Raw genomic sequence first — 14,573 nt, forward strand, 5'->3', positions numbered from 1 at the left:
TGAATTCCCAGGGAAGAGCAGGGATGCTGATCCAGGATGGAGCCCTGAGCAGCAGGGATGGGTTTGTAACTCAGCCAGGAGAGCTGTGTGCAACCTGCCCACCTTGCCCTGGAAGCTGCTGGTGCCGTTCCTCTTGGGTTTCAGTCTCTTACTTCTTTGGGAGGCTTCCTATAGTGGAGTTTTTCCAAGTTGGGCATTGTTCCAAAACCCCTCTCTTGGAATAATTAGCTTGCTTTGATTCCTTTTAATTAAATCATGTGGAGTAGGCTGGCTGTGTGCATGGCAGAGTCACAGGTTTAATGTTCTCTCTGCTTTTGGAAACTGGGCTGCAGATCTGCTCCAAGAGGCAGCTGCACCCTGGGCTGCTCCTGGGGATCTGGATTAGGAGGAAGCACTGCTGAGGATGAGGGAAAGCTGAATCTCAGAGTGTGGGATCCACCCTGGGGAGGCTTTGCTGGCAGCCCAGTGTGCAGGTGATGGTTCTGCACTGGGATGACTGGGTGGGACTGGTTCCTCCAGGAAATCCCACCCAGCAGGAAAGGAAACCTTCCATCCCAGGTTGTCCATGTCCTGCAGGTGTGGAATCATGGAATTGCCTTGGAGGGGACGCTACAGACCCCCCAGAGCAGCAGTTCAGGAGGAGCATTGGAACCTCAAACCCTGCAGCTGAACTGCCTCTGCTTTATTTCTTTCACTCACCACATACAGTGCCTTGTGTGTGCCACTTGCATTTGGGATTCTTTGTCACCCAGAAGCTGTTTAAAAAAAACTCCATCTCCAGCCAAATAAAGCTTTTATATCTCATTATGGATTCTGGGTAGGAGCATCCTTCTTCTGCAAGGAGGTGTAAAAGGCAGTTTCAGTATAAAATACTGAATGTTGGAGTAGTTGCTTCTGTGGATAAATTTGGAACACATTCAGTAAGGTATCTTGGGGATAAAAGGGGAGTGACTTCAGGATTTGTTCTGCTGAATGAGAAGAGGATGGATGATGTTAGAGCTTGTGAAGAGCAGAGGCTCTGGATGCCAGCAGAGACATTTGTCATGCATTTTTCATACGCTTTGTGTCTGCTGGGCCAGGGTTGGGGTTTTGGTGTGGGATCACACACAGGCTGTGGTCTGAGCCCTTCTGCAACAAAGACTGAGCTCTTGGGCTGCAGAATGAAAGGGGAAACTTGAATTTTATAGCTTTGATGAGAAAATAGGTTTATCCTGATGTTTTCTTAAGGGGAAAGTGTCCATCTCCCTGCTGACAGAGCTGTGGGGCTCCAGCAGTGCCTGCTGGGCTGGGCAGTGCCAGAGGTGATGGAACCTGGCCTGGCTGCCAGAACTTTCCACTGCCACTGAGACTTGAGCAACATCAGCAGCTTCAGGCCCCTGTTGTGTCACCTCTGGCACTCTGCATCCGTTCCTCCTCAGGGCCCTGATCCTGAGCTGTCCCTGGCCTCAGCAGCTGGCAGGGTGAGCAGAGCTGGGCTGGGCAGGTGCTGAGGAGCCACTTCTGGTGGCTCAGGTGACAGCCAAGCCCTTTGGCACAGCCACGGGGCTGCTGCAGCCCTGCCTCTCAGGAAAGGGGGCTCTGCCTGGGGCTCCTCCTCGGTGTCTCGGTCCCATTGAAAATTAAAGGCAAACCTGTCACTGGGTGAAGTGTCCAAAGCAGAGCCAGTCATTTAAGCTCAAAATGCAGAGGGCTGTGGGAATTTCAGCACCCAGTGCATCCTGACATTCCAGTGGGGCAGGAGCTGATGGATCCACTGAAGGGGATTTTCCCCTCTGTGTTGGAGAGGTCACTGCTGTGCCCTGCTAGGCACTAACACCTGGCAGGTTTGTTTTCCCTTTGAAAGAGGTAAATCCCTTGTGAAACAAACAGGCAGTAATTGGGGAGGTCATTCTGTGGGGATGTCAGGGCATGATTGACACCATGCTTCAGAGTGTCACCATCTCCCTTCCCATTTCAGCATTACACATGGGAAATGTCCACAGGAAAACCACTTGGGAGTTTTGGGACCCAAACCAGGAAAAGAAACCCCCAGACTGGTTTCTTTTCCTGCTTTGGGTGCCAGAACTCCTTTCTATTGAAACTCCTCCCATTTCCTGCAAGTCAGCACAGTGTTTTATCAGTCCTGAAGTTCCAACACTGAGAGGTGAAATGTTTTAAAAACTGGCATTCTAACTGTCTCAAGTTAACAGGGACAAGGCTGGATAAACCAGAATGTTTCACAGAAATGTGACAATACACAAGCAGAACTTTTGACTTTGCTGTGTGAGCAGAATAATGAGAATCTCCTGATCAGGCCACCAGGTTATTGCCTTGGACAGGAGCTCTCCAGTGGGGCAGGAGGTGTTGAGGAGCTCACAGTCCCACAGAGGAGCAGCTGCCATGCCCACCAGGGTGCTCTGGACAGCTCTGCTGCTCCAGGTGAGGGTGAGGAGGGCAGTGTCCTGTCTGTAATGGCACCAGGGAGCTCCTTGCCAAGCTGCAGCAAACACCTGTCAGCAGCACCTGAGGGTGGCACGAGGGCAGCCTGCTGTTCAGGGCATTGGATCATGGAAAGAGGGGAGAACAGCCCCAAGTCTGGGCTGTGGCACCTGCAGGAGCTGCTGGGGTGAAGCCCCACAGAGCTTTGGGCTCTGTTACCTTTTGCCCTCATTAGTGCTGGAAAGCTCCTGCTGGGAGCTGGAGGGGAAGGAATCAGCACCTTGACTCGGAAGGAAGAGGAATAATGATGGGGGAAAGAAAAAGCCAAAAAAGGCAGCACCTGGGCTGGTGTGTTACTCACATACCTGGTTCTTGTCGTGGCTAAAACTCCCACCTGAGTCCTGAGCTGGCACCAGGGCTCAGACTGTGCTTATTCACAGCTCCCTCCCTCCTTTCCATTCCCTCCTCCTCGTGTTTCTCCAGCCCAAATGATCTGTTTGCAGTGTGGAAATTGAGATCTACAGACTTTAGTTTTGGAGTCTGAATCCACCTCCATTAACTGCGAGCTGTGTTTAATATTGATGCTCCAGGGACATGAGGAGGGATGGAATGAGCCTGTTCTCCTGAGGGGAAAAAGCTGAAATTCCCCAGCACTGTGCTTTGGGTGCCTGCCGAAGCTGCCAGCAGCCAGGCTGGGATTTAAGGGGCACATTTTTGCAAATCAGTGTCTCCATCACTGCTCTGAGTGCAGAGAGGAGGAGGTGGGAAGATTAATGCAGCCTCTGGGCTTTCCTGAGTGCTGAGGTTCCCAGAAAGGATGAGGGTGTCACATCACTGCTTCTTGCTTCATATTTTTCCTCCTTTTGCTTGCTTTTCTTGGGTGTTGCCATCATTAAATGCTGCCATTCATTGTTCCCTCTCCCCTGCTGCCTGCAGACTCTGACTGTTAATTGAGCAGCGCTGTATCTGCTCTTCAGGCTTCTCAGATAAACAATTCAAGTCCTTCATCCTCTTTTCCTGTGACATTTTAACATTTTCTCATCTTTGGCTGTTGCAGAGAAAAACCTAAAAAGCCCAAATTTCTGCAGTTTTGGTTTATAAACAGGCTCCCAATGGCAGCTCTTGGAGAGGTGTGTTTGCCCTGCTCTTAAACTTGGGTCTTTATTTCACTACATCAGATTGAAGGTTTTTATTGTGGTTCTGGGGTTTCAGTCTCTGCAGATACTGAAAGAAGACAGAAAGAGCCAGGTTTTTGTCTTTCAAAGGACAGTTGAAAGACTTTCTGTTATTATTTGGCCTTACTTCAAAAAAATGCTCTTTTGAGCGTGACAAACCAGCTCCTACCTGGGTGTCTTGAACTGAGCCAAGCTAAAAGGGGTTTGAAGCATTGGGGTTTTTGCCAGTTTGATTTTCCCTCCATCCTCCAAAGTGCCCCGAGTTCAGTGCTCACAGGAGCAGTAACAGGGTGTCCACAGGCACGGCTGGGGGAATACAGCAGTTTTTCCCAAGGCAAAGGGCAGTTTCCAAGGGCTCTCCATCACTTTTCTCCCTTCTTACCCGACTGTGTGAACGTCAAATTCCTGGGCCTTTTGTGTCCTTTTGTCTCAAGAATGGTGCCAACCTATACAATTTTCTCTCTCCAAGAGGGAATTTGTTCAGTTGGAGGTGTAGAGAGGGTCTGAATTGGAGGATTAGATCAGGGGTTACTTGTGAGACTGGCTAATGCAGATTTCCCCTTCCTACAGCTTTCTGAATGTTAATAATTGAAAAATGAGTGTGCTGGGTGGGACTGGGAGCTGTGCTGAGCTCCCTCCAGCCCGTGCTGTTGGTGTGTGTGGGTCCCACAGCAGCAGACACACTTTGCTTATCCAGCCCCACTGTGAAAGTTCTGTGTTTGCTTTCCCAAAGCAGCCAGTTCCTATCCACACTGCTCTGGGAAAGGAAACACACAACATTGGCAGTGTGGGGTACCTGCAGCAGAGGCTGGACAGAGTTAAAGAATAAAGCAGGGATTTATTGAAATGCCTCAAAGGATCCACCTTGGGCAGCACAAGAGCCCAGCCAGGGCTGCACCCAAGATGGATGATGGGTCGGGAGTTTTCACATTTTTATAAGTTTTGCTCCATTTCCATATTGGGGTGCATTGTCCCATTACAGCTCCAGGTTTTGCAGTCCTGTCCTCTCAGTTTGCTCTCCTCAATTCTCTGTTGTTTGCACTTTTTGAGCCTTTTGGGCCTTTTTGTTGTTTACACTTTTTGTACCGAAGCTGCAGTGGTGTCCTTGGTTCTGGGGCTGGAAAAGGATTGGTTTGAGTGACTGAGCTGTGAGGAGAACTGCTGACACTTTGTGTGAAATTCAGAGTTATTTACCAAGGCAGTACAGGCTCGGGGAATACAACAGCTCAAAGCTGAGGCCCCGTTGGCAGGGGCTGCGAGCAGTGACCGTGTCCCTGCTGTCCCAGGCCAGGTACAAGCAGAGCCTGGACCCCACGGTGGACGAGGTGAAGAAGCTGTGCACGTCGCTGCGGCGCAACGCCAAGGAGGAGCGCGTGCTGTTCCACTACAACGGGCACGGCGTGCCCCGGCCCACCGTCAACGGCGAGATCTGGGTCTTCAACAAGGTGGGTGTGCCAGCCCTGCGGCCTGCACGGGGACATGTGGGTCTTCAACAAGGTGGGTGTGCCAGCCCTGCGGCCTGCACGGGGACATCTGGGTCTTCAACAAGGTGGGTGTGCCAGCCCCGCAGCCTGCACGGGGACATCTGGGTCTTCAACAAGGTGGGTGTGCCAGCCCTGCGGCCTGCACGGGGACATCTGGGTCTTCAGCAAGGTGGGTGTGCCAGCCCCGCGGCCTGCACGGGGACATCTGGGGCTCCAACAAGGTGGGTGTGCCAGCCCTGCGGCCTGCACAGGGACATCGGGGTCTTCAACAAGGTGGGTGTGCCAGCCTGCACAGGGACATCGGGGTCTTCAACAAGGTGGGTGTGCCAGCCCTGCGGCCTGCACAGGGACATCTGGGGCTCCAACAAGGTGGGTGTGCCAGCCCTGCGGCCTGCACAGGGCACAGCAGCCTGTGAGTCCTGCACCCGCACTGCTGTGGCATGGGGGGAGCCTAAAGTCTGCCCAGTGCCACCTCCCAGTGTCCCAGGGTGTCCAAGCCACAATGCCCAACCTGCCCCTGGGCACTGCCAGGGATCCAGGGGCAGCCACAGCAGATCTGGGTACCTGTGCCAGGGCCTGCCCACCCTCACTTGTATAATAACCAGACAGGACTCAGCTTCTTCATGAAGGAAAAGCCCATTCTGTATTTACGTTGTTTATATTTATAAGTTATTTGGGAGTGTTTGTTAAGATGGAGCAACACGTGGAACAATGGTTCCATCTGTAAATAAGATGGTTCCCTTCTTATTTCCAGAAAGAGGAGCTGTGGGCACTTCACTCTGTTGAAGGCAGCTCCCTTGGTTTTCATTTTAATGGATCATTTGGAAAGTTGCACAGAAGCTAAAGCTGTAATGAATTTATAGGAAATTTGAGAAGGTACCCTGTTAAACTTCATTGGTGAGCAGTACAGTGAGACTCAGTTTATTGGTTGGTAAGGGCTATTGTACATGTCTATAAAATTTTCTCTTTCTAGATGTGTTTACATATTTTCTTCACAGATTCTTATGGGGCAGATTTCTTGGTTTTGCAGGTGTTGTTGTATCAGTAAGGACTAATGTTCTAGTTTAGTTGCTGTCTCCTGTGCAAATCTCAACATGGCTTCAAAAGGAGAAAAATCAACCTGCCCCTACTTCAGACATGTTTATTCTGACATTTTGAGGAGCTTCTCTGCACATTTTCAATATCTCTGATTGTTCACTAAACAACTGGGGATAGAATCTGTTCATCAGCAGTTTTCAGCTGAGCTGTGGTTTTGGGAAGGGGCACAGAGGGATGGTGGAGCAGTGCTGGAGCAGGGACTTCTCCTCTAGGGAACAAACTGTGTGTCCAGCCCAGGGTGGCAGCAGAACCAAAGCATCACCCTTCCACTCTGCTTTAACACCCCTTCTTGCTTCAAACGGCCTCATTTACATATCATTAGCAAATTGGATGGTTTATGTGACCCCCACAGTGGAGTTGGAACATAAAATTCTTCTGCTCGGAAATACCACAGTATTAATCAGAGCTATAATCTGATCATAGCTGGAGCAAGATGCCTTGGAAATGTAAAGGTAAAACAATGCCTGCCCATAAAATGTCCTTGATGGGATGTGTCAGAGCAGGTTTTTATGTGGAACTTCCTGGGCTTGGCGTGTGCTGCACGTGAGGGGTGACCTTAAGAAAGGCTGTGCTGAGGACAGGTAGTTCATTCCTCATCCCACCCCACAGTGATTTGCAGAGCTCCAGCTCCCTAAAACTTCAGCTTTTATCAACAAATTTCCCTATTCATGTTAATGAACCAACCCAAACTATTATATATGGGCAAAGCTGGGATTTGGAAATGCCTTTCCCCTCCCTGCCTTGCATAACACATGGTTTATGGTACCTCCTGTCTTTACCAACGCTGATACGTGCCCTTGAAAATTTGATTTTTGTAAAAAGTTTACCGGTTTTATTACAGCTATTTTAAGTCTCTTGAATTTAAATGAGAGTTATGATCCCATCCATCATCCTGCTGATGTTAATAGGAACATCACAGCTTTTCCTGAGGATTTTGGGCTGAGCTCAGGCTTGGAGGAACACCAGGTTACTCTCTGCCTGCAGCTGAAAAGGATCCTGCTGGCAGCCACTGGCTGTTTGGTGCTGACTCTTTGCAGGCAGGAATCTGTGGTTTATATTTTCAGCTCACTTGGTCCAGGATTGGCTCCTCAGAACTGGTTTTAAGTGGCTGATTTTTATCCTCTTGCCTCCAGTTATTTGGGGGCGTTCATTAAGATGGAAGACAAGGAACAAGATCCTCCTTATTTCCAGAAAGGGAACTGTGGGCACCTCACTCTGTTGAAGGCAGCTTTGTTGGTTTTAATTTTAATGGATAATTTGGAAAGTTGCACAGAAGCTAAAGCTGTAATAAAATTATGAAGCATCTCGTTAGGCTCAGGCGGGGTAGTGCTGATGGGCTGCAGGGGCTTAATTAGCCATCCTGATTTATTGATGGGGTTTTCAGTTTAAGATGTTTGATGTTAAATTAAAGACAGCTGGTTTGCATCCTTTATCAGTGTTGCAGAAATTTGGGATAAAATTGGACTATTAAATGCTGTTTGGAGTTGTTAGCACATATCAGAGCTCTAAATATCTGATACTGAAAACTCTTGGCAAAGTTTTGGGCTTTTTTTTTTTTTTTTTTTTTTTGTAAGAGTTGGTTGTTTCAAATAATGCCACAATAAAAGCTGCTTGTTGCTTGTGTTGACTTGGGCTCACATCCTCACTATTGGCAGATCCTGACTGAGGTTTGTATTCATCAATAATTCCAATCTAGGATTTATTTAGGGCTTTCAGAGTTGGGTTTTGTGGACCCAGTGCAGGCCCTGCTCCTTCCCTGGTGACTGCAGTGGTGCTTTCCTCTCCTCTCCCCCTGCAGAACTACACCCAGTACATCCCCCTGTCCATCTACGACCTGCAGACCTGGATGGGGAGCCCTTCCATCTTTGTCTACGACTGCTCCAACGCCGGCCTCATTGTCAAGTCCTTCAAGCAGTTTGCACTACAGAGAGAGCAGGAGCTGGAGGTGAGAGCTCAGCCTGCTGCCCTTCACTGAGCACAAATGGAGTTCGAGCTTGCTTTGCTGTGTACACTGAAAAATGTGTTTAAAACCGTGTTGGAAGGCAAATTAATTTGCAAATAGCTTTGCCACTCTGATCTTTCTGGTTCAGTTTGCTATCCCATTAAACTTGGAATGATTTTTAATACAAGCACTAATTAAATGTTAATGTTAATAGAATCATATTGGGCCCTAATGGTCTTTTCTGCTGAGATGAATGCCGAGGTGAACAAGACATCATTTTTTTGGTTGCAAAACTCTGGGATCTGGGGCTGTATTTTGATGCAGTTGTGGTTTTGTGCTGTTGAAGTGAATGCAAAAATGTGGAAGAACAAAAACTTGATCCACACTGGGATTGTCCTGGTGGTTCCAGTTCTGCAGAGTGTGGAATGTGTTCCCAATGAAAAGCTGTCTTTGGTTGCAAATGGAATTAGTAATAAATTTATTGAAGCAAATCTGAAATGCAAAGTGAAAGGGAAGAAGTTGGAATGTTCTGTGCAGCCTCCCCCCTGCTGCCTGAAGCTCCCATTTGTAAAGATTCACTTCTCACACTTCTAGGACACTGGATTAGAAACCCCAAAGCTTCAAGGAAGGAATAGTAATTAATCAGGCAACTGAGTGTCACAAATAACCTCCAAACAGATGTTAGGTGTCCCTGCCTGTCAACCCTTTCCTTTGGAATTCCAGATTTTGGAGATGCTTTAGTGGGGGCTTTTTGGCAGGTTGAAATTCCAATGTACTGAGGAACACAGCCTGATAGTCTGGGATATACAGATAATTTAATTATTCCTTCTCTCCATAAAATAATTCCATATTTTGTAACAATGGGAAGCTTCCCATGGTCTGTGGCTTGGGAAGAACGTGGAGCTGCCAGACAGGATCAATAGAATTGGAGCAGGAGTCAGAGAAGGGGGTCTGAATGTCCTTCCCCAGGTTTCCCCATCAGCCTGGGGCTCCACTGGGATATTTTGGGGCCTTTCTCCTTTGTGGATACAAAGCTCTCTCCAGCACTGTGGGGTTGGTTTCTCATTCTGTTCCCCAGCCGGCTGAGCAGGTCTGACTTCACCCTCCCTTTCCCTGCTGTCTTCACCAAATTCCTTTTGCCCTTGGCTGGTGCTGAGCTCCAGAGGACTTGGAGGCTGCTGAGGGGGCAGCAGCCCCAGGGACCCCTCTGAGAGGCAGATCCAGGGCTCAGGTGGAGTTTGTGCAGGGAAACCTCTGCAAATCCAGCCAGGGGAGGAGGATGAGCACGAGTGACAAAGCCTTTGTTCCAACAAACATTCCATTCCATCTTCCCTGGGATTTATCATGCTGTGAGGCTCCATGGGGCAGCTGCTTTAGTGCTGCAGCACAGGTTAACACTGCCAGTTAATCTGGTGATGTAAATACTTCCAGGGTTATGTGTCTGCTTTTCATTCTGTCCTTAGCTTTCATTAACTCCTGGTGCCTGACTGAGGCTGCTGCTCGTGGGGAACAGGGAGCAGAGCCCTGCTCACAGCAGCACGAGAGCGTGCAGGGGAATTCATTTGGAAAATTATAAATTATCCAATTGTTCAGATTCATGAAGAGTGAAGCAAAGCTGCAACTCATGCTCCAGAGGGGCTGCCAGAGTGATCAGGATAATTGTTCCCCATTTCCCTGCAAGCAGATCAGAGGAGTTTGCTCTTCCTTTAATCTGCCAGAGGGATTCTCACCTCCTGATTCCATGTCTTGCCCTAATGAAAGAAATGCAAAATGTTGGAAAGAAACTTTGGTGGCTGAAATTCACTTTGTTTACCTGGTTCACAAAGGTGCTGGGAAGATTATTGATGTTTTCTCACCCTGAATTATTAGTCTCAATAATAATTATTAGTCTCAATAATAATTATTAGTCTCAAAGATCTTAGTCAAAATCTTAAACAGGAGAATCCCTGTGCTTTTGGAGAATGGGAATGTTGGTCTGTAGGGCATTTTTATAGACTGAGGTTTGATCTATGGGGTATTTCTGGACTGACTTTGGACTTTGAATGCTGTTAATGGGATATGAGTTAAAGCTGTGCTGGTGCAGCCACACTGGCATCTCTCCCTGACTCTCCCTGGGGAATTGCCTTGTTCTCCACAGGTGGCTGCCATCAACCCCAACCACCCCCTTGCCCAGATGCCTCTGCCCCCCTCCATGAAGAACTGCATCCAGCTGGCAGCCTGTGAGGCCAACGAGCTGCTGCCCATGATCCCAGACCTGCCTGCAGACCTGTTCACCTCCTGCCTCACCACCCCCATCAAGATTGCTCTGCGCTGGTGAGTGGGGACCCCCCGACCCCCCTGTCCCCTGCCTGGGCTTGGGGAACACAAAATCTGCTCCTAAAAGCTCCCCCTGCCCCTGCCTGGGGTACAAAAGCTGCTCCTGACCCAGAGCAACCCTGCAATATTGAACAGCAGGGTTTGAACAGGGCACTGGGGACGGAGGCTTATTAATGAGAGCTAGAAAGGTGAAAATATTGTTATCTTCTACTTATAGTGTTTTAGTTTCCAGCTCAATATCTAGGTTTGCTCAGATTAAGGGGGTTACTGATCTGGGAATTAAATATCTGCTTCCTCAGAGAGCAGGGATGGTACACAGTGCAATACAGCTCTCTGCAAAGTGTCCTTTGCACAAATCACATTCCAAATATTGCAGTTGCTGTAAATAATGCAGTAGCTCTAAACAGTGCTGGAGTGAGAGGAAGGGAGTGATAAACCAGGGAAAGATGTTCTGGAATGACAGCCCAAGTTAATTAGGCAGGAAGGTAGAAAAGGCTGCTCCAGAGGGCAGGAGCTTTCCAAGAGCAGAGCTCACCCAGCACCAGGGACCTGAGCTCAGAGGCTCCATTCCCAGAGGCTCCATTCCCAAAGGCCCTTCCAGCTGCTCCTCTCAAGTTTGTGCCTGGTCCAGACTGGAAAAACATCAGGGCATTTGCTGGATGAGGTTTGAACAGGCAGAAGCCCACAGACACTGCAGGTGGTGGTGAGGAATTGTCACCACAGCTCCAAGAGTTACTCACTGCCCTTTGGGGATATTTGTAATTAATCACAATTCTGTTTCCCAGCAGCAGCAAACCGAGCGAGTTCCTGTGGCCAGGCTCAGGTTTGGGTGTGTGAAGTTCTGTAGGAGAGGTTTTCTGGTGGGTTTTGTTTGTTAGATATGCTGAGAAAGGTTTTTTTGGGATGCTGTGATCTGCTCAGGAATTTCCTGTTCTCATCTCCATGGGAACGTGGCTGAGGGGCTGAGCAGGGCAGGTTCTGCACAGGCCACACCTGCATGGGAGACCCTCTGAGCTGTTTGACAGGAAAGGTGTTTGTAAAACTGCTCAGGGAAGGGTCTAAACACCTCAGCCTCAGCTGGAAGGTGCCAAGGGAGCTCCTGGGTAGTGAGGAATTTCCTCCCATTTCCAATGCAGTGGTTGTGTGGTGTTCACTGCACTCTCAGGAATTTTGTTCTCTGATGAAGGTTATGCTCCTTTGTGCTCCCAGGTGATTGGCATTGTTGCAGGTGTGGTTTTATCCATGCAATCCTGTAAATAATAAGTGCTGCTGTGGATCATCGGTTTTTACTGATGTTAAACACAGCAAATGCAAAAGCAGACCCTCTGCTGCAGTCTGAGGGTTTGAGCCAAGCTGTGGTTAACCAAAAATCAACACAGAGACCTTTTGCCATTAAAACTTCCCTTTTCCTTCATCTCAGCCCTTGTCCTGAAGCTGACCCAGAACCCTGTGGAACTGCTTTTGAAATGCAACATTTGTGCAGCTCCAGACTGGCCCTCTAATGAGGTTTCACACAGGGAATTTATGGGCAAGTGGAAGCTCGGATAAACGTTTATCCATCCCATGTTGTTCTCTGTAGCAAAGTCACTGAAGGACAAAATCCCTCATCAGCTGGGGCTGCAGCTGCAGCCACTCCTGTGTGATTCCAGGGAAGTGAATCTGCTGCTGGGAGGAGGAGCACAGGCCAGCCAGGCCCTGGGATGTGGGGCAGGGAGCTGCACTGGTGCCAGCTGCAGTTGCAGGAGCCTGGAGGGTGCCCTGCCCGTGTGGATGCTCGCTGTCCTTGTGTGTGTGGTGGCTGCTGACGTGGTGCACGCAGATCTGCAGCTATATAAAGCTGTGGGCGAGGCAGGCTGGGGGCTAAGCTGCAGGGATTGTTAATCCTGAGGCGGGCAGGGCTGCTGAGCAGCGGTGGAGCTCTGCTTCACTGCAGGGATTGTTAATCCTGAGGGATCTGGCTGTGCAGCTCCCCTGCAGGCACAGCTCAGGGCTGACTCATGTGCCAGCGCTCCTGGAAGGTGACAGTGAGCTGAGCCACACACTCGGCGCCCTCAGGGCCTGGGGGCTGTGACATCCTGTCCATACTGAGGGGTGGGGTCCTGCAAAGGGCTGGAAAAGCCCCAAAGAGCAGAGCCACGGGGAGGTGGAGATGGGCACTGTGTCCTGCAGAAGGCACAGCCAGCATGGGAAGGGAATGGGAAAGGACCAGAGCTGTGCCTGCTGCTGCCCTGTTTAAGGTGTTTTGTGGAGTTTTCCCTAATGCATTCATTGTGCATTTCTGCTTGAGATTTTGGGGTCAGCTCAGCCAATCCTGTGTCCCACATTTGGTTTAGACAAACTACACTGGGTTTCAAACTATTCCCATGATACTGAGCACTATTTCCTGCATTTCTGGGTTTGGGCTGGGAGGGACCTGAAAGCCCATCCAGTGCCACCCCCTGCCATGGACAGAGACACTTCCCACTGTCCCAGGGTGTCCAAGTCTGTCTAACCTGGAGTTTGAGGTTTATCTTCTCTAATCTGGGACTATCAGCACCTTCCACTGTCCCAGGCTGCCCCAAGCTGGCCTGGGGCACTCCAGGGCCACCACTCTGCTTTGGGGGCAGCAGATATCACCCTGCAGAGCTGGGCTGCTCTCCTGGTCCTTCCAGGCACCCCCAGAAGGGTTAAACTCTCCAACCTCATCCCAGAGACCTGGCTCTGCCAGCCTGAGTCTGCCTGGAGCTGTTTGGGAGGGAATTTCCCTGCATGGCTCTGTAATGCACTGTCACAAGAATTTTATATTTCAGCAGACTGCACAGGGATCCCACTGCAGGTTCCTGGGATCTTTATGGCTTTTCTTTGTGCTGGATGACACACACATCAGGAGAGCAGCCTGGGGACCACGAGCTTCCAGAGCCTGTCCCAGTCCTGGGCTGCAGTGGATGCTCCTCAGGCAGGGGAACTGGAGAGGTGCTCAGGATCTCAGAAATGAGCTCTGCATGTCCTGTTTTTAATAAGTAATTGTTCTCCCCTTCATCTGGGGAGAAACCCTTTGGACATGGATAATGTGGCTCTGGTGAGATGGGGGAGATGGGACTGCTGGGCAGCTGAGCCCTTGGTGTCCCAGAGAGGGGGAAATGAGATGCACAGAGGGGCAAATTCCTCCTCAAAGAGCAGTGAGGGGGTTCCTGAGGGGCTGGGGCACTGGGCTGGGGATGTGGGGCTGTCAGGGGCAGCCATTCCAAGCTGGAATTGCAGGAATTCCATCCTGGAGCTGTCAGGGGCAGCCATTCCAAGCTGGAATTGCAGGATTTCCATCCTGGAGCTGTCAGGGAAGCCATTCCAAGCTGGATTTGCAGGATTTCCATCCTGGAGCTGCGTTCCCAGTGCTGCCCTGTGCTCCCAGAGGGGCTGCAGGAGGGGGCAGCTCCCCCCTGCCCACACACTCTGCTCAAGCAGCTCTGGGGATTTTCCAGGCACTGCTGACAGGGCTGCATTTCCAGGGCTGCTGTTCCTGGAGTAGTGGGACTTGTAAGGCTGAGGAAATGGAGTCAGCAGGTTTTTTAATGAAATAACAGAGGTGTCTGAACCTGGCGTGTTCCTCTCGCCTCTGCCCGCCTTGCCCTAATCCAGGGAAGCCCAGGCAAGGCTAAGGACTATTCCAGCAGCACAACCACGACCTCCCTGCTCTGTCCTGCTCTCCCAGGGGCTGTGCTGGATGCTATGAGCCCTTTTCCCCCTCCCTGGTGTGCTGGAACACTTGTCACCCTGACAGCTGCAGTGGCCCAGCTGTGACACCTGGCGATGGAAACGGCCCCAGAAGCACCAGGGTGACAAATGGGTGACAAACTGAGGGCCTGGCTTGGCTCTGATCACACCCTGCTGAAGTTCCCTGCCCAAAGAGCATTTTAAAGGCAGGAGCAGGGCAGTGAAGAGCCCTCCTCCCCACAGAGCCCGGTCATTAAGCACTCAATTAGTGAGCTGTGTTTTACTGTCTCTCCCCAGGTTCTGCATGCAGAAGAGTGTCAGGCTGGTGCCAGGAGTCACGCTGGATTTAATAGAGAAGTAAGTCAAGCTTTAACTGTACTGCTGTGTCCTAGGAGGGGTCAGGAGAGCAGAAATCTGGGTGTAAGTGTAAATTCTGAGCAGAAAGGTGAT

General features: G+C 50.1%; 1 protein-coding gene across 2 annotated transcripts in view; it reads left to right on the forward strand.

Moving 5' to 3' along the window:
• The window catches only part of RPTOR (regulatory associated protein of MTOR complex 1), a 103,702-nt gene that overhangs the window by 23,227 nt on the left and 65,902 nt on the right, over positions 1-14,573 (forward strand). For both annotated transcript variants that reach the window (XM_058038669.1, XM_058038670.1), the window contains exons 4-7: positions 4,880-5,038; positions 7,974-8,120; positions 10,255-10,430; positions 14,421-14,480. In XM_058038669.1, the coding sequence (XP_057894652.1) occupies positions 4,880-5,038; positions 7,974-8,120; positions 10,255-10,430; positions 14,421-14,480 (542 nt within the window). The remainder of the gene's footprint in view (positions 1-4,879; positions 5,039-7,973; positions 8,121-10,254; positions 10,431-14,420; positions 14,481-14,573) is intronic.

This window comes from Melospiza georgiana, chromosome 21 (genome assembly GCF_028018845.1).
Source record: "Melospiza georgiana isolate bMelGeo1 chromosome 21, bMelGeo1.pri, whole genome shotgun sequence".
In the NCBI taxonomy this organism is placed as follows: domain Eukaryota; kingdom Metazoa; phylum Chordata; class Aves; order Passeriformes; family Passerellidae; genus Melospiza; species Melospiza georgiana.